At 39.1% G+C, this 22158-nt stretch overlaps 1 protein-coding gene across 1 annotated transcript in view; it reads left to right on the forward strand.

The window, feature by feature from the left end:
- The first annotated feature begins 11281 nt into the window (after window positions 1-11281).
- LOC134533146 (uncharacterized) overlaps window positions 11282-22158 on the forward strand; it is a 42100-nt gene continuing 31223 nt past the window's right edge. The window contains exons 1-4 of the mRNA XM_063370456.1: window positions 11282-11368; window positions 14753-14926; window positions 17734-17942; window positions 19441-19594. Of these exons, the coding sequence (XP_063226526.1) occupies window positions 11320-11368; window positions 14753-14926; window positions 17734-17942; window positions 19441-19594 (586 nt within the window). The 5' untranslated portion in view covers window positions 11282-11319. The remainder of the gene's footprint in view (window positions 11369-14752; window positions 14927-17733; window positions 17943-19440; window positions 19595-22158) is intronic.

Here is a 22158-nt window from a genome sequence, read left to right on the forward strand (position 1 = left end):
GTTTTAAATGTCATTGCTAGCATGTATAACACATGGTACCATCCCTACAAGTATTTTGTGTATTTGTGAAGTATGTAATCTGTTATTTAACCATGGCAGGAATGTAAATGTGTTTTTATAGTTGATTTTTGTCTAAATTTAACAGTGAGATGTAAAAACAACTCATGATAAAGTTAAGTAGGAATGTATAGTGGAATATTAACACGAGTTACCAGCAGAGAATGCATAAAAGAGCTCTTGAAACTTGTCTTGGCGTACATGCTAAACTGCATGTCATAGGAAAAGAAGGTAGCTAAAACTTATCTTATTTCAGTGCTTGTTAATGTACAGTCAGTTGGTTACATTCCTCAAATTCGTAACTATCAGAGTGGCTATGATCAGGAATATAGAATGATTAGTCTGAAATGTTAAAAATATTAGTTTCTTACAAGGATATTTTGATATTTGTGACATCTTGAAAAGTCATAAAACATAGGGAGTAGATTATTTTTTATCTCTACATTTGCTTTGGTTGTATGGTATTATGGGGAAGGAATGGGAAATTGCCCCCATTGTCTCTCCCGTAGGATTGCTACTAAAATCATCTAGATGTTGGGAACAAAATACGAAATAAAACACAGTATTGAGTTTCCGTTCAGTGCTAATAATGACAATAGCTAAAGTGGTACTGAAATCAGAGAGATTTTTCTTAAAACAGTATTTTTGTTATTTTTGGTTCTTGCTACCTACTTTGATTTTGCAAATATATTTACAGTATCTACATAGTGTTACTTGCTGTTGAATGCTCTCGGTAAAACTACTAGATTACATTAAAAGAAACGAATCATTAGCAGCAACCAGCAATGGGTGCTTTGATATTGGTACACCCAGTTTTTAAAAATTATTTTACTATTGGAAAAAAATATTCAGAATCTCCAGTAAGATTAGTTGCATTATTTTGCTCAGAAGCCCTGTGTAAGACATAAATTGTTGAGCTAACTAAAATGCATGAAAAAAAAAAAATCTATATATTCTGTGAGTTTTTTTGGCTGTGAAGTAATGTCTGTTGAAAAAAAAACTGTCACACTTATTATATTATTCACATGGTATAGGATTTTACTGCTTGTACTGTACAACACCATGATCAGTTTTCAAAATGATAAAAAAATCATAACATTTTATTTATATTTTATACTTGAATGCTGTTCAGTCAACTTTGGATTATCCATAGTATGTGACATAGTGTGCCAATTGCAAGTTTTTTTTAAATATCTTGCCACACAAAACTACAGATGTAAGTGTCATTAGCTTATGTCATATGTCTGGAGCAAGGGTGTTTCCAAAAAGGGATGAAAAGGGAAAAAAAATTATAAAACTCAAAATTTCTGACAAAATTTGTAACAGATTGGTTGTTCAGGGTGGCCACTCACCGGGAAAACCGGGAAAACCGGGATTTATCAGGGAAATCACGTTGATCGGGAATTATCAGGGAAATGTCAGGGAATTTTTTTAATAACCGGGAATTTTTTGTGTCATGTATATTTCCGCAGAGCTGCCAACCATTACGGATTTTCCGTAATTATTACGAATTTAACACCGAATTACGGAACATCGCTGGTTTATTACGGAAACGAGGCTTTGTGCTGCTGGGTAACGGAAAAAAATTCTGTTTCTGGTGTGCGTGTTTCGTGAACGCAGTTCGAATACATCACGTGGTTGCGCAGATAACGGAACTAGCAAGTGTGCGCATGTACTGTCGAAATAAGTAGATTAATTCTTGTGTTTTGTAATAGAAATGGTACGGTATTACGTCCGTTGTACGATACAACTAGTACATATTCTCGGACTTTTCGTTTGTTAGCTACTTACATCGCGATAATTTTTGTACGGTACTTTAGCTAACCTGTGTTGTGTTAATTACTTTCTTGAAAGCCATTTTTTTCGTCAAGTGTTTTTGTCGTGTTTACAGACGTGAAACCTGTTTATTTTGTTCGATAGTGTTGTGTTCTTCAGTGCCAATTGTAGAAATGAAGCGGGTGACAGAACAATGTGTATCTGGGGCAAAAAAAAAAAAAAAAAAACGCTATTCAGAACTTTCGCCAAACTATTCAAATGAATGTCCTTGATTGTCATCTTCAAATGTTTTGGAACGCCACGCGTTTTGTAATGTATGCACGTTTGACTTTTCGATTGCGCATGGTGGAAGGGATGACTGTAGACGGCATATTGAATCAAAGAAACGTGCAGAACATTTTAAAGCCGTGACGAGCAATAAATCCATATCGTTGTTTTTCGCTATATCTGAAGAAACGAAAGTAACAAACGCAGAGTTATTGTTTACAAGTTTTTTGGTAGAACACAATTTACCGATAGCAGTAGCCGATCATTCGGGTAATTTGTATAGAGCTATGTTTCCGGACTCAAAAATTGCACGGATATACAACTGTGCAAGAACAAAAACAGCTGCCTTAGTGGAGAGGAGTATATGGCTGGTGAAACTAAATTGAAACTGTTGAATCTTTAGTAAGTGGACCATTTGCTTTAGCTACAGATGGGAGTACTGATTGTAATGCAGTGAAGATTTATCCATTAGTTGTTTCATTTTTAAATCAAACACAAGGTAAAATTTGCACTGTACTGTTATCCCTTGTTGAGAGTACTAAGACTAAGAATATTTCGCAACTAGAAATGTTACAGTTCAAATCAAAAATGAAAGTAAGAACAGTTATCAAAAGTTGCGTGAAAAAATGTTTGAGCGCTCACCACTGAAATACCCCATTACTAGGGACAGGAAAAAATCGCGGGTTCAATGACCTGTAGGATGAACTCCATAGTTCTGCGTACTCTCGGTCAAATGCCACCCACTCATTGGCTGCTGTCTTTTGAGACGTCCCAACGTAGCAGCCTGAGATTCGATAAATCTTTGGTCGGGTGTTTCTCATTGGCCCAGAGTCATCCAGGTGAGTAGTGAGCCAATAGCAGAGGCAGCACTGAGGTATAACTATTTGTATTTTAGCCTATCGCGAAATGAATTTGCGAATTTTTCCGGTCTCTAGACATAAAACAAAACACAGACTGCAGGTCATTGAAAGGGACGCTATAATGTAAAGTGACATATTTAAATTGTATTATGTTATTTAACGAACTTCCGTATGTATATAATGAAGAAAATACAGCAGGGTGCTAAAATGTGAGTAATCTCTTTCTATAATATTATATTATTTCATCAAAATTATGTTTTTTTGTAATTGTAAATATCAGGGAAATTTTGAATTTTTAATCAGGGAAATCAGGGAAAAATCAGGGAATATTTTTGGTGACTGTGAGTGGCCACCATGTTGTTGCTTTTATTGGGACACTTTAAAAGAAACTAATTAGATACAAAATTAGAGACACTGTGTTATTTGTGCAAAGCATTGGAGTCATTAGCTGAAGAGGGGAATTTAGTAACATTATGAAAGAGGTTGAATTTGGGAAAGGAAAAACCTTTTCTAAGCTGGATATGCCATTGCCCATTGGTCTGGAGATATAAGAAATAAAGGAGCTCAGGAAGGAAGCAAAGGAGAAGTATAAATTGTGAAAATACCTAAGTGGGTAGGGATAGAAATGACAGAGGGCAACTGTGATTGCTTTAGAGGATTTTAAAGGGTACAGGCAGGAGAGTACACAAACGTGGTCAATCTGTTGCTGGCGTGTATGACCCATACCTGGTGGGTTTTTGATTTGATTATGCTCTATCTTGCATGGTTATGCACAGAGTCTTAAGGGGCCAGACCTCTAAGATTTTAGTTTGGACTTGGAGACTGATTCAATGCTCATAAATTTTTCTCGTGCTGAGGTGGAGGGTTTGAGCACTTGACCCTACCACGTACGGACCCAACCTGGTGATGAAGGTACATGAACTGAAGAAGGTGCAGCGAAGGACTGCAGGGTGGGTAAGAGGTGGTGGTGGGGGGCAGTGAAATCCATACCTGTTACTTTTCACCAATAACAAAATTTCACAGGTATACCTGCGACCAGTTTCTACAGGTTACAATGAAATTCGGTGAAATCTGCTACATACAATGATACCACCAAACAGTGAAAAAAAATAATCACCACTTGAAAGCCTAAAAGAATATTATAGAAGTAGATGAATTCACTGATAAGGGTAGCCACTGCATTCTAGTAGCCAAAAGCTGAAGCTCTTTCATGTAGTTCCTTTTGCAGCCACAAGGGGATTCTCTTGTAGGCCCTATACCACTCAAATTTTGAGCTTTGGAGTGCGAGAAACAATACTGTCTGCTGAAGTAAGATCTAGTCAGCAGTGATTTCATTAAACCCATTCATTTCACTTTTAATCGGTGCAAGGAAGCAATTTCGAGCACTAATAGATTTCACCATTTACTGTTTTTCACCATTAAATTTCATCGGAACATATATTTTACTGGAATCAAATTCACCGATACTCAAAAGTAACAGGTAAGCCCATCACTAGTGAGAGGTATGTGTGGCTGGGAGAAGGGGAGGAGAAATGCATGGACAGTTGGGTTGCAGACCATGGGTAGGGAATGCTGCAGAATGGGAGATAGTTAAATGTCTGAGCACTGGGTAGTAATGGGTAAGAAAAGATAGAGAAAGTTGGTGAATAAGCTGCAGAAGGGGGTTAACAGGGGAAATAAGACTTCAAAAGAGCATTAGTTTGAAGATTGAGCATGGGTATGGCCGGGCAGTAGTTTAGAACCGTTGTAGCCAAAAGTTGAGTGAACTTACAAAAAAGTGACATGTTCGCTTGAGCAGTTAACATTAATAAAATATTTAAAAAATACAGCAAGAGGACATTCCCCCTCATACCTCCCGTATCAAATCCATACAAACTCAAAACATTAGGTACTGTTTTAAATCACATTAATTATTTAATATTTTTTTATTATGAGAAAAACCTAAAAATGCCCAATATCAATAAAATAAGTTGTTTAACCCAGGGAAATATATTTATTTCTCATATTTGGTTTCACAATTCACCACAAAAACAATATACAAGAACATTTTCACATAAAATTATTTTATTTTTTACTCGACTAACCTTTTTATAAACAATGTCATTAGAAAGGTATTGACGTCCCTCGGCCTATGGTCCCCAATTTCCTGTCTGCGAAAATGTCCTATTTTGCCCATGTAGCTCTCGTCGGTGAGGAAGTGAGTTCAGGCCAATATGGCCGGGACCGGAAAGTAAGGGACCAGGAGGGAACTATGCGTATGTGGAAGGGATGGTAGTAAGGATAATGCGATGATGTCCGTTTTCACGAGATCCTTTTATTTCCGTACAGTGAGCCTGTCGCAGCCTGGCCGGCGCGTCGCGAAACGAGCGTCCTCAACCGCGACCCGGACTCCCGGAAACAAACACTTGGAGACAAAATGAGAACCGGCGTAAAAAGGAATGCGGTCCCGTGGCGAATCCTGTCACAGCCTGGACGACCACGTCGGTAGACGAACGTTTCATCCACGCTGCGACCCGGACCCCGTACTACCTCTCGCGGAGCGGAGCGAAGGAGGTCCGCTCCGTGCGACACCCAGTTGGCAACTGACACGCTCCGCCGCCCGCCCGCGCGGGCTGCGGAGGAGAGGAAGGGGAAACGGGCCGGCGGGGAAGACGCGACTCGCGCGGCGGGCCAGGCTTGCCGATCTACATGATATGACACAGCACTTGGATGAGTTAAAGATTTAATACAAAAGAAGTATTTACACAACATTTACACACTCGTGGAGACTCGTGGTCACTTAAAGAAAAGGCATAAAAACATAACTATTTATACACTGTGACGTCTGCTGACGTACCAGGGCGCACGCGGGTGCGTCCCTGCTCGTAGCACTGCACTTAGGTTGCACTGGTATTGCAAGAGAGGACGTTGACGAGGCATAACTGCCTGAAGGAGCCGAGGAGACACTTGGGTCGACGTCAGTATGAACTCAAAAAACGCAGTGGTCATAGCATTATCTAGCATCGATTTCTTTTATTTATTATATGGTAAGTATTCCTCTTATGCCAAAGACCAGAGTCACAAATCCTTAACCGAAACTTGACATCGTACGGCCGAAGGCCACCCCAAAGCCCGACCTGCACCCGCCAGTACTCGGCTCCGCTAACGGAAAGCACCCCTAGCCATGGCCCACCTGAGTCAAGTGAGCGGACCGCAGCCAAAGGTAGAGAATAGCGAACCTTTTTAATTACGCATGCAACGCACTCCCCGTGCCTACAAAATTCCCCACACAATAATAAAGTAATCAAAAACAAACAAAAGCCCCTAATTAATAGGGTGCGACGTAGGAGTGCCCGGGTCACTCACGTGTAGTTTTCTACTAAAACAGCTGTGAGTGCAACCCTTGCGGCCTTCAGCCTAAATTCAGTAGTGAAACGTGTGACGTAACGCAAACCACCCCAAATTAGCATTATCATTCACCACTGGAGTAGTTATCAAGAAACAGACAGTCTCCAGCTTGACTCTAATATTCAAACTTATTTTAGACAAACTTATTAAATGTCAATTCTAAAACATATATATATTAAATTAATCATTATGTTTTATTATGTGAATTTAGAGCCACTTAAATTTAGTTAATTATATAGATTTTTACGAATAACGGAACTTTAGAAACTCTGGCGCGACAGGGAGCTCACCCCTCCCCTCGCGCCAGGGTTAGACGCGAGTACAGCGTGACTCGCAGACCGGGACGGACGCACGTCCCACGGGGAGCCAGCATCTCTTTGTTTCACCGAACGTCCATCTGGTAATTATAGTCACAACCAAAACCTTTTTTAAATACTCCCCGTGTGCGCCCGGTCCTTTTCCGGTGTATGGCCTAACTTAGCCGCGTCAATTTAACACGCCCCACACAAAGCATTACGTGGGGCCATGCAGTATATGGTACGGGCCACCCCAGAACTTAAGTTAATCGCCCAGTGCACAGGCACAGGCTACACTCAAGCTTAAACGTGTTTTTAATTTAGTAGCGAGCTGCGATCCACACAGGTGGGCCCGCGCGTCGCAAGTTACAGATTACGAGATTAGCCGATGCTAATCGAACGCTCTCCCTCGACTGCGACTGGCGTGAGGACTTAATAAGTAAACACACGTAGAGGCACGCAGGTGTCCCTCTCAGATAACGTGTGCAGTGTAATCGTGTACGTAAAAGCACCACAGAGTGCCGTTTTATCAAGTATATTTGTAATAATAGTGTGACGTCGTCCGGCCGACGACTCCCCAGAGCCCGACCTGCACCCGCCAGTATACGCTCCCGCTAACGGAACACACCCCTGGCCATGACCCACCCGAGTCAGGCGAGCCGAACAGCGATTAAAGGCAAACCCGCGAAAACCTGAGTAGACAAGAGAAGAACCGTACCCATTCCTCCTGGAACATTAAATTAGGATTTTAGCGACAATAAAGTCTCTTCCAGACACACCCATTTAGAGTCTAGCGTAATGAGGTCAAACCTGGCGCAAGAGAGGCCGAGCCTCCCTCGGACGCCATGCCAGTTCGGCAGTTCAGCACAGCTCACGGACCGGGGCGGACCTACGTCCCACGGAGGGGCAACAGCCTTTGTCTTCATCGAAAGTAACGTCCGGTAAATATAGTCACTAATTAACAGAACCCCTTTTTTTTACTTAACCTCTCCGTGAGTACCCGGTCCCCCTTTTCGGTCCAGGACCTAGTCCGACCGCATCAGTTTAAAGACACCCCGCACCACACTTGGTCAGCGGGGTTGATCTTCAGTATACGGCACGGGCCGCCTCCCGCAACTCACAGAACTTTACTTAAGGTCACGCGCACGGCGCTGACCACAAACCCGCAAGGGAGCTTGGACAAACTTAATTGCGGTGCGTGTTTCCCCACAGTGGGCACAACACCCGCGCAGAGACATTCGTATACGGGATTGGCCGTCTCCAACCGTCCACCCCTTAATTCAGTGTATTTTGTTTCCCGGATTTTGTATTACTAACTTACGTTACCCGAGTAACGAGTGCCACGTAACTTGTGCGCGCCCCCTTAATTCAGTGTATTTTTGTGTCCCGTATTTTGTATTACTAACTTACGTTACCCGAGTAACGAGTGCCACGTAACTTGTGCGCACCCCCTTAATTCGGTGTGTTTTTGTGTCCCGTATTTTGTATTACTAACTTACGTTACCCGAGTAACGAGTGCCACGTAACTTGTGCGCACCCCCTTAATTCAGTGTACTTTTGTGTCCCGCCTTTGTGTTACGAAATTACGTTACCCGCGTACCCAGTGAGACGTATGCGACGTAACAGCGCCCGAGGCCCACGTAACGCGGAACACAAACAATACGGCGCCACGGAATAACGAGTAAACCCCCCCCCCCGGGGACCTCTGTAGAGTGTTGTATTGTGTACGACTCGCTCCTATGAATAAAAGGTACGACACCGCCACCTCAACTCCACGTCTCTTATTTAAACATCATCTCACGCAACACCGCCGCCGGCCCTAGTAGGCCACGCAGGGGCACATACATCCACGACCCCAAATTCACGACTAGAGCCGAGCTAGTCTGGCGCCCACCCGGACAATACGTATCAAGAGCCGCCTTTCCCCACTAGGAGCCACACCGGGACTCGAGCCCGAGACCCCGGACGACGGCAAGTGTAATCAAAACTTCTACGTGTTCCGACGCCTGATTGGCAGTCATGTACCACCGAGTAAACCTCGCGCCCAATGTAATGAACCAGTGTCAATCGTGAACAATAAAAAGTCCACCCCGCACCTCCCGTGCACGACGTGCGACCCGTAGAACAACCAGAACAGTGTATGTAAATTAACCTAAACAACCCAACCTAATCAGGAAACAAATTCCATCACCGCCGACGGTTCTAGCGGACCACGCTGGGGCAACGAACCCACGACCATCACACGGTTAGACAACGAGCTAGCCTGGTGCCCTCCCAGAACAGAAATCTCTAAGAAAGCCAGCCACCCCGCTAGGACCTGCGTCCGACCTCGAACACGAGACCGCGGCGGACGGCAAACTCTTATAATATTATTATAACTCTAAATATTTTCTTTCAAAATTAAAACCATGCTTTACATAGAACTCGAAACCATGTATGTAGTATGCTCGAACCCAGGACCCCTCATACCATTTGTCTGTGTGCACCCGAATCCTCGACGGAGGTCGGCTTTCTGCATGGAGAGTATGACATCGTACGGCCGAAGGCCACCCCAAAGCCCGACCTGCACCCGCCAGTACTCGGCTCCGCTAACGGAAAGCGCCCCTAGCCATGGCCCACCCGAGTCAAGTGAGCGGACCGCAGCCCCAAGGTAGAGAATAGCGAACCATTTCTAATTACGCATGCAATGCACTCACCGTGCCTACAAAATTCCCCACGCAATAATAACGTAATCAAAAACAAACAAAAGCCCCTAATTAATAAAGTACGATGTAGGAGTGCCCGGCTCACTCACGTGTAGTTTTCGCCTAAAACAGCTGTGAGTGCAACCCTTGCGGCCTTCAGCCTAATTTCAGTGGGGAAACATGTGACGTAATTCAAACCACCCCAAATTAGCATTATCGTTCGCCACTGGAGTAGTTTTCAAGAAACAGACAGTCTCCAGCTTGACTCTAATATTCAAACTTATTTTAGACAAACTTATTAAATGTCATTTCTATAACATATATAGTTATTAGATTAATCATTATGTTTTATTATGTGAATTTAGAGCCACTTAAATTTAATTCATTATATAGATTTTTACGAATAACGGAACTTTAGAAACTCTGGCGCGACAGGGAGCTTACCCCTCCCCTCGCGCCAGGGCTGCACGTCAGTACAGCGCGACTCGCGGACCGGGACGGACGCACATCCCACGGGGAGCCAGCATCTCTTTGTTTCACCGAACGTCCATCTGGTAATTATAGTCACAACCAAAACTTCTTTTTAATACTCCCCGTGTGCGCCCGGTCCTTTTTCCGGTGTAGGGCCTAACCCAGCCGCATCATTTTAACACGCCCCACACAAAGCATTACGTGGGGCCGTGCAGTATTCGGTACGGGCCGTCTCCCGCCACCCCAGAACTTTATTTAATCGCCTAGTGCACAGGCACAGGCTACCTTCAAGATTAAACGTGTTTTAATTTAATAGCGAGCCGCGGTCCACACAGGTGGGCCCGCGCGTCGCCAATTACAGATTACGAAATTAGCCGATGCTAATTGAACGCTCTCCCTCGACTGCAACTGCTGTGAGGTCTTAAGTAAACGCACGTAGAGGCACGCAGGTGCCCCTCTCAAATAACGTGTGCAGTGTAACCGTGTACTTAAAAGCACCACAGAGTGCCATTTTATCAAGTGTAATTGTAATCATAGTGTAATCAAAACTTCTACGTGTTCCGACGCCCCATTGGCAGTCATGTACCGCCGAGTAAACCTCGCGCCCAATGTAATGAACCAGTGTCAATCGTGAACAATAAAAAGTCCACCCCGCACCCCCGTGCGTGACTTGCGACCCGTAGAAAACCAAACAGTGTATGTCAATTAACTTAAACAACCCAATCGGGAAACAAAATTCACCACCGCCAACGGTTCTAGTGGACCACGCTGGGGCAACGAACCCACGACCATCACACGGTTAGACACCGAGCTAACCTGGCGCCCTCCCGGAGCAGAAAACGCTAAAAAAGCCAGCCAACCCGCTAGGACCTGCGCCCGATCTCGAACACGAGACCGCGGCTGACGGCAAGTAATGTCGTATTTCTGCCACTTACTACCTCACTCCATTAAAATTGTTTTATCAAAGCACTTCATTAGAATATAAAACTTATTTTTAATGGTTTACATCGTAGGTAACAAGTTTTAGTAGTTAAATGGTAAAAAAAAAAAAAAAGCAATTTCAGTACAGTGCAGATATATTTTGAATAATAGCTTTACAAACTACAGAGAGTAGTTTTAACTTATTTTTTTGATTATAAAATACATTTGGTTTTGGAAATTGTGAAATATATAAATATAAATCAATTTTAGAGTTAAAAGTTGGAGTGTAGCTATACTAATGCAATTTTTAAATTATCAATGAAATCCTTAAAGAATTTACATGCTAGAGCTTGTTATTCGCACTAGACAAAGACAATGAAAATGCTTTACATGTATGTATTATTGTATTACATAGATCGTGTGTTGAATTAATATCAAAAAACTTTTAAATATAAGCCGCCTCAGTATAAACCTTTTTAAATATAAAAAAAAGTCTGGCAGAATATAAGGTATCTCTAAGTCAATACTAGTCTATGGCTTAAAGCAGAAAATTTCCGTAATTTACGTTGTTTTTTGTTTCCGGTGCACTGCATCAAAACAATGGCAGCAATGGGCGATGACAGCAAACCTAGAGTTTTGATATTGGGAGGTAATTTTCTTCAGTATTTAATTACTAACTTTAATTTACCGAATATTATAACGCCTATGGCGTTTTATCGTTATCAAATTTTTATTATTATTATTACAAACATTTTGTTTACTATACTGCACTGACAGGTCTTTGGTAGAATTTGCAGGGATATCAGCGGAAATAACATGTAATATTACACGCATTAGCATTCGAGTAAAAATATCAGCATCATAACACTTTGTAAGTATTTCTGTTTACCGCAAATACAAGCGGTAAGATGGAGCCGTGATTGTATAGTTCTCTGTCATAATGCTCAAATATTTTTCTTACAGTTGTTGATATAAGAGCTTTTTACTTCTTGAAATATTGTCAGTGACAAGAGTCGGGACACAAGTTGTCTGTAATATTAAGAGTTGTAGGGTCAGCTCATAGAGTCAATAAAATCCAACTCTTATGCTTCTGACTAGTCGATCGGCACTCGGTGGAAACTCAAACTACAAGAATTAAAACTTTGAACATGATGATTATGATTGGGTGATCTGCCCACAGCCTGGTTTGGATGCCCTACCTTTGTCATGGCCATGGTATGATTGGGAGGGACTAGACGAGATGATATTTGCGATGATCCACCATTGCCTTCAGCAGTAGCAGGGAAAGGAATAATGCAACAACCAGTCCTGAACCAGGAAAGGAAATCTTCCAGAAGCTGTAAATACTGACCCGGCCAGGACTTGAACCCAGGAGCTTTGTTTCATTAGTCAGAAGCTTTTACCGCTGTGCCAACAAGTCTGACATTTAAAACACGTGATTACAAATGCTTGTAAAGTTGTAGAGTTTTCCTGTCAAAAATTGAAGCTCATGGGAGTTTTAAAGTTGTAGCAACAGTAGAAATTGCTGTGATATTTGCAGCTTTCTTTTTTACCTTTTAGGTACTACTTAAATGTTTGAAGACCAATCACAAAAAATCCAATATTTGAAAGTATACATTTGGTCAAGAAGACAAGGGAATTATCTTGTAGTAATTGTTTTATATCATGTATCCAAGTTTATTTTTGATCCTGATGGCATGATACTCTATATTTTGATCCTGTGGGACTTGTGTCAGGTCTGTTGAATTATTTTTTGTATTCAACCTTACTTACAATATCATAATTCATTCTTACATCACACATTTTTCTTATGCTCAGAATATTGGTTCATAGTAAACTAAAACAGTAAGCATCTTGTACCACAGAATCATGCCATCAAGATCAAGTGATAAACTTGGATACTTAATACTGACCTTTACTCCTACATAAAAAATTCTATAAATTTGTGTGTATAATAGGGGTTAGTTTACATTAGTTTCATTTATAATATTGTAAAAAGGTGTAAATGGTTGGTTAGGTTAGGTCAGCTACATTAATTACATATAGTAAGTTTTGTATTTATTTTGTTTTAAATATAATTTATTAATGTATCTTACCTAACCAGTAAATTACTCTTTTTCATAAGAATCTAGAACACTTTCAAGAATCTTAATTCAGGAATATATTGTAATGAAATCAATTTATCAATCATTAATAGGTACTACAAAATACGAAGAAACATAAAATAACTAATCTTTGCAGCTACCTACAACCTTTCACAACATGAGAATGTCTTGCTTCAAATATTAAACATGGTAGAAATCATATCCTTCTATATCCTACATGCTACTGAAAAATAATTGTCTCAGGTATTGAAATTACAATTTTATCTTTCGCTGTTTACAGAATGACATGAGAAAATTTCAGGAAATTTAATGCATCTTAAGATTTTTGTTTAATTTTTTTGTATGTTCCACTCTCCTAGATAATTATTGAGAATTATACTTTACATATATTTGCAAACATGTGTGGTACTCTCAGTAGGTATTCTACATGGGTACTAACAGTTCTGATAAAATTACAAACTAGCTCTGACGCTACTGGACCAAAGCATTAAGAAAACGTGTGTTCGTCAAAGCACATATCCCTTAAACAAACAGAACACACAAATGGCTTACAGTGTCACAGTTTTAAGAACTTACATAAACTTACTGTTTATAAGAAATTTTTGCTTTGTAATCTCAAATAATTTTTTTCCCTTAATAATTTAAAGTACACGTAAATTGACTTGTAAGATGTTTCTGTAAATTTTTCTGAAAATCCAACTACACATGCACATAGTCACTAAATGTGCACAATTCAAATTGTATTATCACATTGAACATAGAATGCATTTACTGTAAAAATAAAAAAATAAAACAACACAAATTTGAGTTATGATTTAGGGCTGATTCTAGAGAATGCTATCAGGGTTTGTACATCTCCTTAGAATCCCTAACAATTCCTTAATTTGTCTAATTGAATAAAGGCCCTTTAAAGTCATTTAATTTCACCAAGAATCCTTAAAAACTCCTTAATAAAGACTGGTAGCATGTAAGTAATGGATAAATGCGGGTATTGGAAATTGTTTTGTATTTTAGACTTGGCAGCAAACAACGCTTGGTGCATGTGCAATAATACATTAGCGAATTTCGGGCCACATAAATAGATTTTATGTATAAAAAATGTTTTGAATTAGTTTTTCATATTTTATATCTCACTTTAAAACTAAAAAGCTGTGTTAATTTTTACTCATAAAGTGAATGATATTAGTGATCATATTAAATGTTAGGCCAAAAATTTCAGATAGAAACTGTGCTTGGGTTAAATGTGGGTTCAAGAGATAATTCTGTATAGTAGGGGTTTATCTGTAAGAGTTGACTAACCAACAAAATTATTTTTTGTGCATGGAGGTATTTTGTGATATTACAAAATTTTTTCTACCTCTTGATGGGAAGGCGATGAAGTAAATGAATATATGCAACTATGTAAATAATTTCTCTTTACTTTATAGCACTTCACAACTAGGTAGTTTTCAGAATTTAATAGAGTTAAAAATACCTTTTTTTAATATTTTATTAATCAAATAACACTTAACGTATATTAATAAGGGCACTGGAGCTAACCAAACTGTATCTTCAAACACACTTAATATATTTTTGAAAAATAAACACAAGGAAAAGAAACACACTAAAACTCAACTTTTTTGGTGATATCTTCATCAGTAATATTACACGCATTAGTATTCATTTGAAAATACATGACATATTAAAATTTATTAAAATATTCAAATAATTTTGCTGTATCATGTAAATTCATAGGTGAAAACTATTGAAAACCACAATTTCACCATAAAAAAATTGATTTGTTACCAAAGGTTGGATTATATCCAATGTAGTGTGGGTAAAAATAATTTAACCTACTTTTAAGATAAACTAAGAAAAAATTATTGTGTTTAAAGTTGTTTGAAATTTTTGTAATTTTGCATGGAATGACCATTGAATTATTTTCACAGGTTGTGGTTTTATCGGCAGAAACTTGGTGGACTATCTGATCAGTAATGATCTGGCACGTGCTGTGAGAATTGTGGACAAAACACCGCCTCAGACTGCCTGGCTCAACACAAAACACCAAGAAGTATTCAACAATCCAAGAGTGGAGTTCAGGAGTGCAAACCTTATAAATCCTGGTAGTTCATCACAAGATTTTGTTCACATACCTAATTTACTTAGAATAATCAATGTTACATAAGTTTTGCTAACAGTTGGACTTTGTATATTTGTTGAGTGTTATCACGTGGTACCCCCTATAAATTACAATACCCAAATGTAGTGTTAAAATAGTTTTTTGGCCTAGTGATTAGTTTTCTGTTAAACTTCTTGCATAAATTATATATTTTTTTGCATGTACTGGTTTGCACGAAGAAATTTGAAGACAAATCTTGTTATACAAAAATACATAAAACATGACAAAAAATTACATATTACACAATTACATGTGCATGTCTTTAGTGCACTCGTGACACAAAAAAAAAAGGCAGATTCTTACGGACAACAAGCGGCTGTGAAGTTTATTGTATGTTCGTGCCGAGTAAAAAACAAAAAAAAAATATTTCTGAGAAACGGCCATTTTTTCGAGTCACGAGTGTCCTACACACACACGCACGTACACGCCCAAAAAAACACACTCGCCACTCTCGTGTGAAGCCACTTGGCAGACTGACTCGGGAGAGATCCCACGTTAGCTCCCTAGCAACGGAAACTGGTGCTGCAATTACATGATGCTCAACATTAAGATTCTGGTTAGTTTTGGGGTCCCTCGTACACACACTAGTTTGAATACTGTCCCGGTTTCTTGAATGTTTGTTTGCTACTGTTTTTAAAATCACTGTATAGTAATATCTTGTTATCTTGGCAGAAGTTAGTTGCCGTCAAGGAAAAGTTGGGCGTCATGGCAACGTGGCACCTGGGATTTGTAGAGCTCTTGGTATATTACAAAATAATGTTAACTGACAGAATAGAAGGAATGGCCAGTTAGGAAGACTTTCATTTGTTCAATTTGACCACATTTCTCGTAAATGTTAAGGCATATTGTTATACAACTTGTATGCCAAGTAAGAAGGACCTGTTTGGGAATGTCCAGATTATTCACCGCAAGTATGTGCTTGTCCCTGGAAGTTTCATGAGAGCTGTCTGAACTGGAAGTGACATGTGCAGTTATGCAAGTAAGCAAATCTGTGTACTCCTCGCATATTACTGGGGAGACTTGTCATGGGCCTGACTGTCAGTCTTCTCAGCAGCCAGGCCCCGTGACAATGACCAATCAGCGCATGATATGCTGGGAAAAAAATTCATTTTTTTTTTTAGGAAGAGCCAAACTTCCTAGCATATGACTGGGGGAGACTTGTCATGGGCCTGACTGTCAGTCTTCTCAGCAGCCAGGCCCCGTGACAATGACCAATCAGCGCATGTTATGCTGGGAAAAAAATTCATTTTTTTTTAGTTAGGAAGAGCCAAACTTCCTAGCATATGACTGGGGGAGACTTGTCATGGGCCTGACTGTCAGTCTTCTCAGCAGCCAGGCCCCGTGACAATGACCAATCAGCGCATGATATGCTGGGAAAAAAATTCTTTTATTTTAGGAAGAGCCAAACTTCCTAGCATATGACTGGGGGAGACTTGTCATGGACCTGACTGTCAGTCTTCTCAGATGCCAGGCCCCGTGACAATGACCAATCAGCGCATGATATGCTGGGAAAAAAATTCATTTTTTTTTAGGAAGAGCCAAACTTCCTAGCATATGACTGGGGGAGACTTGTCATGGGCCTGACTGTCAGTCTTCTCAGCAGCCAGGCCCCGTGACAATGACCAATCAGCGCATGATATGCTGGGAAAAAAATTCATTTTTTTTAGGAAGAGCCAAACTTCCTAGCATATGACTGGGGGAGACTTGTCATGGGCCTGACTGTCAGTCTTCTCAGCAGCCAGGCCCCGTGACAATGACCAATCAGCGCATGATATGCTGGGAAAAAAATTCATTTTTTTTTAGGAAGAGCCAAACTTCCTAGCATATGACTGGGGGAGACTTGTCATGGGCCTGACTGTCAGTCTTCTCAGCAGCCAGGCCCCGTGACAATGACCAATCAGCGCATGATATGCTGGGAAAAAAATTCTTTTATTTTAGGAAGAGCCAAACTTCCTAGCATATGACTGGGGGAGACTTGTCATGGACCTGACTCACAGTCTTCTCAGCAGCCTGGCCCCGTGACAATGACCAATCAGCGCATGATATGCTGGGGAAAAAAATTTCATTTTGTTTAGGAAGAGCCAAACTTCACTAACAAAAGAAACAAATAAAAATATATTCATCATTCAAGTGCACAAATAATGAGCTGATTATCTTGCCAGCTCTTGTATTTGTGACAAATCTTTTTATTTTTGCGTAGTTATATTTCTGCTGGGAATTTGTCTTATGAATTATTTATTTATTTATTATGAATATTCTTAGTTCCTATTATGTCATTAAACATTCAAAAAAAGGTTTTGTTCAGTTATGAACATAATAGATTAAATATTTTCAATGTATGGCAAAAAAAAATAGTGTTATACTTCTTTGTATTTTTTATAAACGAGTTTTTATCTGAAAGCAAAGAAAAAAGTTATATGCCTAATATAGAGGTGAAAATGTCTTTTTGGTAGGTACAGAGGTAGTTTGTTATTAGCAGGTCTTTGTTATAAAGAGATTAATTGTACAGAGCTTTTACTGTATATTATTGACTGACTATTATTTAGAGCAGTTAGAGACCATTGATTGTTACATAGTAAAATGCATGTATGTATTAATGAGCAGCATGTTTAAAAAAGTGTCTGTTTTTTGTCATGTTCAGCATTTAAAATGCAGTTCTATAAAAATAGTAAAATTTTATATGTTTGTGCATTTATTGTTTTATTGGTTAAGAATTGTACGTATGAATAGTTGTATATTTTTAATTTGCAGCTTCCTGCGAGAATGCGTTCGCCAGTGATGGAGACGGTGATTTTGACTATGTGATAAACTGTGCCTGTGAAACCAGACCTGGTCAGACTGATCCTGTGTACCGAGAGGGTATATACAAGCTTACCGTAAACTGTGCTTTAGAAGCAGCCAAACATAACGTCAAAAGGTTTGTCGAAGTATCTTCTGGCCACATGTGCTCCACAGACAAGGTACAGCATTTTATTTTATTACTTATTTATTCTATTTTATTTCGTTTATAACTTGCCCAACAACAGCCTAGGGCTTTAGTAGTAGGCACGACACATACAGACAGGTACAAAACAGAAAATAAAAGACAATACAATACAAAAATAAAACAAAACAAACAAGCAGGAACGAAAATGGTCACGTAAAGTACCTGGACTGTCCCCCTCATTGGCACCAAAGTAGGCACCTGAGGTGAAAACACAGCAGGTAGGCACATCCAAAGTTGGCCAATAGACAAAAACAAGCATACCAGATACTTAAAGTGACCAAAATAAATAAAAAGTAGTACGGTACAACAGAAACACAACTATATACAATGGAATATAAGAACATAAAATTTAAGAACAGATAAATTATAACATTGATAATAAATAATAATAATATAAAAAATACTAATTGGAAAAAATTCTCATGGCATAAAAGACCGGCAACTCCAGTCCCTACAATTAGATTGTTCATCATTTTTTTTAACTACTAATAGTGTGCCATTGTGTAACTTTGGCTAATGTTTCGGAGTAATATAATTGGCACTCCTATTTTCAAATAAGGAATGTATTACAGTAATCCAATAACATCGAGTGAATTAAGAAATTCCATTGAAAAATTCACTACTTCACTTTGGTTTATCACAGAGTTAGTGGATTTGTACATCATTGTTTCACCTGCGATTCTATTTAGAATGTTTTCATATTGTATACATCATTCTTTTTAGCCACTAGAATGGCTCTTCCGCTTTGACATTTTTAGTGTATAAATAAAGTAACTTTTTCCATGAATAAAATAGCAGCATTCAGTTTTCAAAAAAAGTTTCAAGTTGCATTGATGTGATAAAATTGCCTAGTATTAGATGTTTTAAAAGCGTATTGCTTTTGAATGATGATGATATTCTTACTATAGGCTGGATTGTATTCGGATTTTGTATATGTATTTACTTTGTTGTATCATTATGACCATGTAGAACTAAGTACTTCTTGCACCTCTTTTATAATTACAGTTAGCCTTGTTGATGTAGGCTATCATGGTGTTTTTACTGCAAATAATAAAGAATATGTACATAATAAATCAAGATAATTTCTTGTTTATTTCATTGTTTCGAACAACTTACAGCAGGGGACCATAGCCATGATAATTTTTTTGTAAAATGCACTGTTTACCAAATATTTACTCAAAGTGATAGGTTTTTAGGATATTTTGTTTGTGAATATGTGACGACCAAGTATTTTTTAACCGTATACATAATAATTTTTTGAAACCTAATGTTACAATGGGATATGATATGTTGTATTTTTCTCAGCAGTTTTCTCTCTATGTTGCCTTCAGAGTTAGTATGTTACATGTTTGCACTGCCTGTAAATGAAGTTACATGTACGCACCGTTTCGCATAACCATCTCCTGTGACCTCGCCGCCGACAATGCTCTAAGCGTCAGTGCTGATGTTCGATGACCCGTGGTTGCTGGCAGTCCCCGCACCGCGAGGACAGCAAGGCGGAGCCGTGGACGTACGTGGCCAAGTACAAGCATCAGGCGGAGGAGGAGTTACCCAAGATACCGGGTCTCAGGTTCACCGTCCTCAGGCCGGCCATCGTCTACGGCATCGGGGACAAGCACGGGCTGGGTATGGGCGGTGGAACACCTTTTTTCTTGTTTAAAATATACAAAACATAAATACAAAAATTTATTATCTTAAAAATATCAGTAGTTAGGTGTTGGTGATCCTCGGGAAAGTGTTTCCTTGCTAACACGGTTTTTGGTAGGTGATACACATGCATGCTTTGATTCCAAATTCAATTTTTTTCTTGTCAATTAGTGTGAAAATATATTTTTATCTTGTGTAAAATATACAAAACATATACAGTAGGACCCCAATTTTGCGAACACGGATTTAACGAAAACAGAGATTTAATGTAAAGGTTTTCAGGAACCATCAAAAAACACCAATTTATTAAAATAATAATATAGATTTCCAAAAAATGAAAGTAAATAGTAATGGAATCTTATTAATAATTACACTTTGTGGTGTCAATAATAGAATGGAGGTACTATATATTAATATGTGCCTTTGCATCATCTGTCCAAATACGAAAAAATTAAAAAAATTGTTCAAATTGCTTAAAAACTGCGGGCGCTGTAACTGAATTGCGTAGGTGCGTGCCATTGTGCGCGCCTGGATAGATAGACTGTCCGCGACACATGACGTCATGAAGGGTTTCTTTGTCCGCATCCCCCTCCCCCTCTTCTATGCCTGGCTTGACTCACCACGTTATCTTCCAAACACGCCCGCATAGTAACAGTGCTAGCCAATAATCACACGTTTCCAAATATTCCCTTTCCCATCCTCCAGGTTTTTTCAACTTGTGACCACGTCACACCAATACGCCATTATCATTATTCTCTAGAGGTGTAAAAGTAACGAAAAAAAGCGTCCCCGTATGTATTCGTTACTATAACAATTAGTACTCGTTACTATCGTATCATGTTACATAACTCGTTACTTCTGATACAGCATAACATGCTATGTTATGTTGCAGCAACGAATCGAGTCGTATTGCGTACGCGTACAGTATGACGTCGCGTAAATAATAATAAATAGAATATAAACAATTAACAATATTTGATAATTAACAGTTTTTGTTAACCAAGAAACAAATCTCATTAGAGCGGCTTTTTTATACTATCTCTTTTAAGATAAGAACAAAAAAACGTGAAAATACGTGATAATAAAAATATATTTCTAATTTGTAAACAATACTTTCTTACGTTATTTCTGTTCCAATCTCAAACTTTGTCTACACACACAATACCTTTAATAAACAGTAAAAAACTTTGACGACGAATTTCCAAATTATACTTTACTTAATAAACAAACATCGTTCTTTGTAACGCAGATTCATCGAATATGCGCGCGCATGCGTAAAACATACGAAAAATGCGAGTAACGAGATGCAGCCGTGTGTAACGTTTCGTTACTCGTAACTAGATGGCGCAACCTGTTACTCACTACCGAATACATACGGTTTGCTACAGCTTTATTATTCTCAGTAAGAGATTTGTGCGCGGTGTTTAGTTTTTGGAATACGTTTTTTTATAAGTGCTGCGCAGCTCAGCAAACAAAGAGAGTCAGCCGGCGGCTACGCCACGCCGTAATAGCAGCTGACCGAGTACAATGACCTTTCTCCGCGTACGGCGTGCTATTGACGGAAATTTTCCATCAATTTGCGGCCAATTTTTTTATTTTTTACTGTGACGCAATGTGTATGTAGCTCGTATTTGTTATAAACGCTGCAGGTTGTGACTGTATTTTAATACACTTTAACGTATTTCTTACACTTTACATATTTTTAAACTTTTATTTTATGCCTCATTTTTCACGGTTTCTGAAAATCTGTATGTACGACCGAGGTGTATGTACGATCCGGGGGCCGTACGAGCGAGATTAAAAGACGTTGAAGATGTAAAGTTGACGAAGTTTGAGATAGCACGGCAGCACAAGATATCAGCGTCGACCCTGTCCACGATATGGAAACGTAGGGACGCGATTATGAGTGCGGGGGTCATTGAAAATCGGATTTAACTAAACATCGATTTAGAGTAAACATTTTCGGTAACCATAGCTCTTCGTTAAATCGGGGTTCTACTGTATACAAAAATTTAATCCTGCACCAGTCGAGCCACCGGCATTAAGTTCTTTCTCAGGCGGATTCACACGTTGACACCCTAGCTGTGGGATTGCATTAAACCCGGCCCCTTGAAGTAACTCTGTAATCAGTTCCAGAAAAATAAGAGTGCTAATCAAAACAGCTCTATTCAAATACCTTTTTTTTTTGTCCCATAAGAGTATGTGATAATCAAAATTTATTTTCCAATCATGTAAGTGTGCTTGCTGACTACAATTTTAATCAAGAAACTGCAAACGTTGTAATTAATTTACAGTACAAATATATGTCTTAAATACATTTCAAGAACACTTGAATAAATGTTGACTAAGATTTTGAGACTAAACAACCTAAAATTATATTTTAAAAATTCGTGTACCACATTGTTTTCATGATAGGGCTTGGGCATAACATTCCCTAAGTAGGCGCTAAAACATTTCTGAGTTTCAAATTTTATCAATATAGGAGATACATATATTTGAGTTCTAATAAGAACTAAGAAAGCATAAATTTAACATTTTTTTAT

This window comes from Bacillus rossius, chromosome 6 (genome assembly GCF_032445375.1).
Source record: "Bacillus rossius redtenbacheri isolate Brsri chromosome 6, Brsri_v3, whole genome shotgun sequence".
Lineage (NCBI taxonomy): Eukaryota > Metazoa > Arthropoda > Insecta > Phasmatodea > Bacillidae > Bacillus > Bacillus rossius.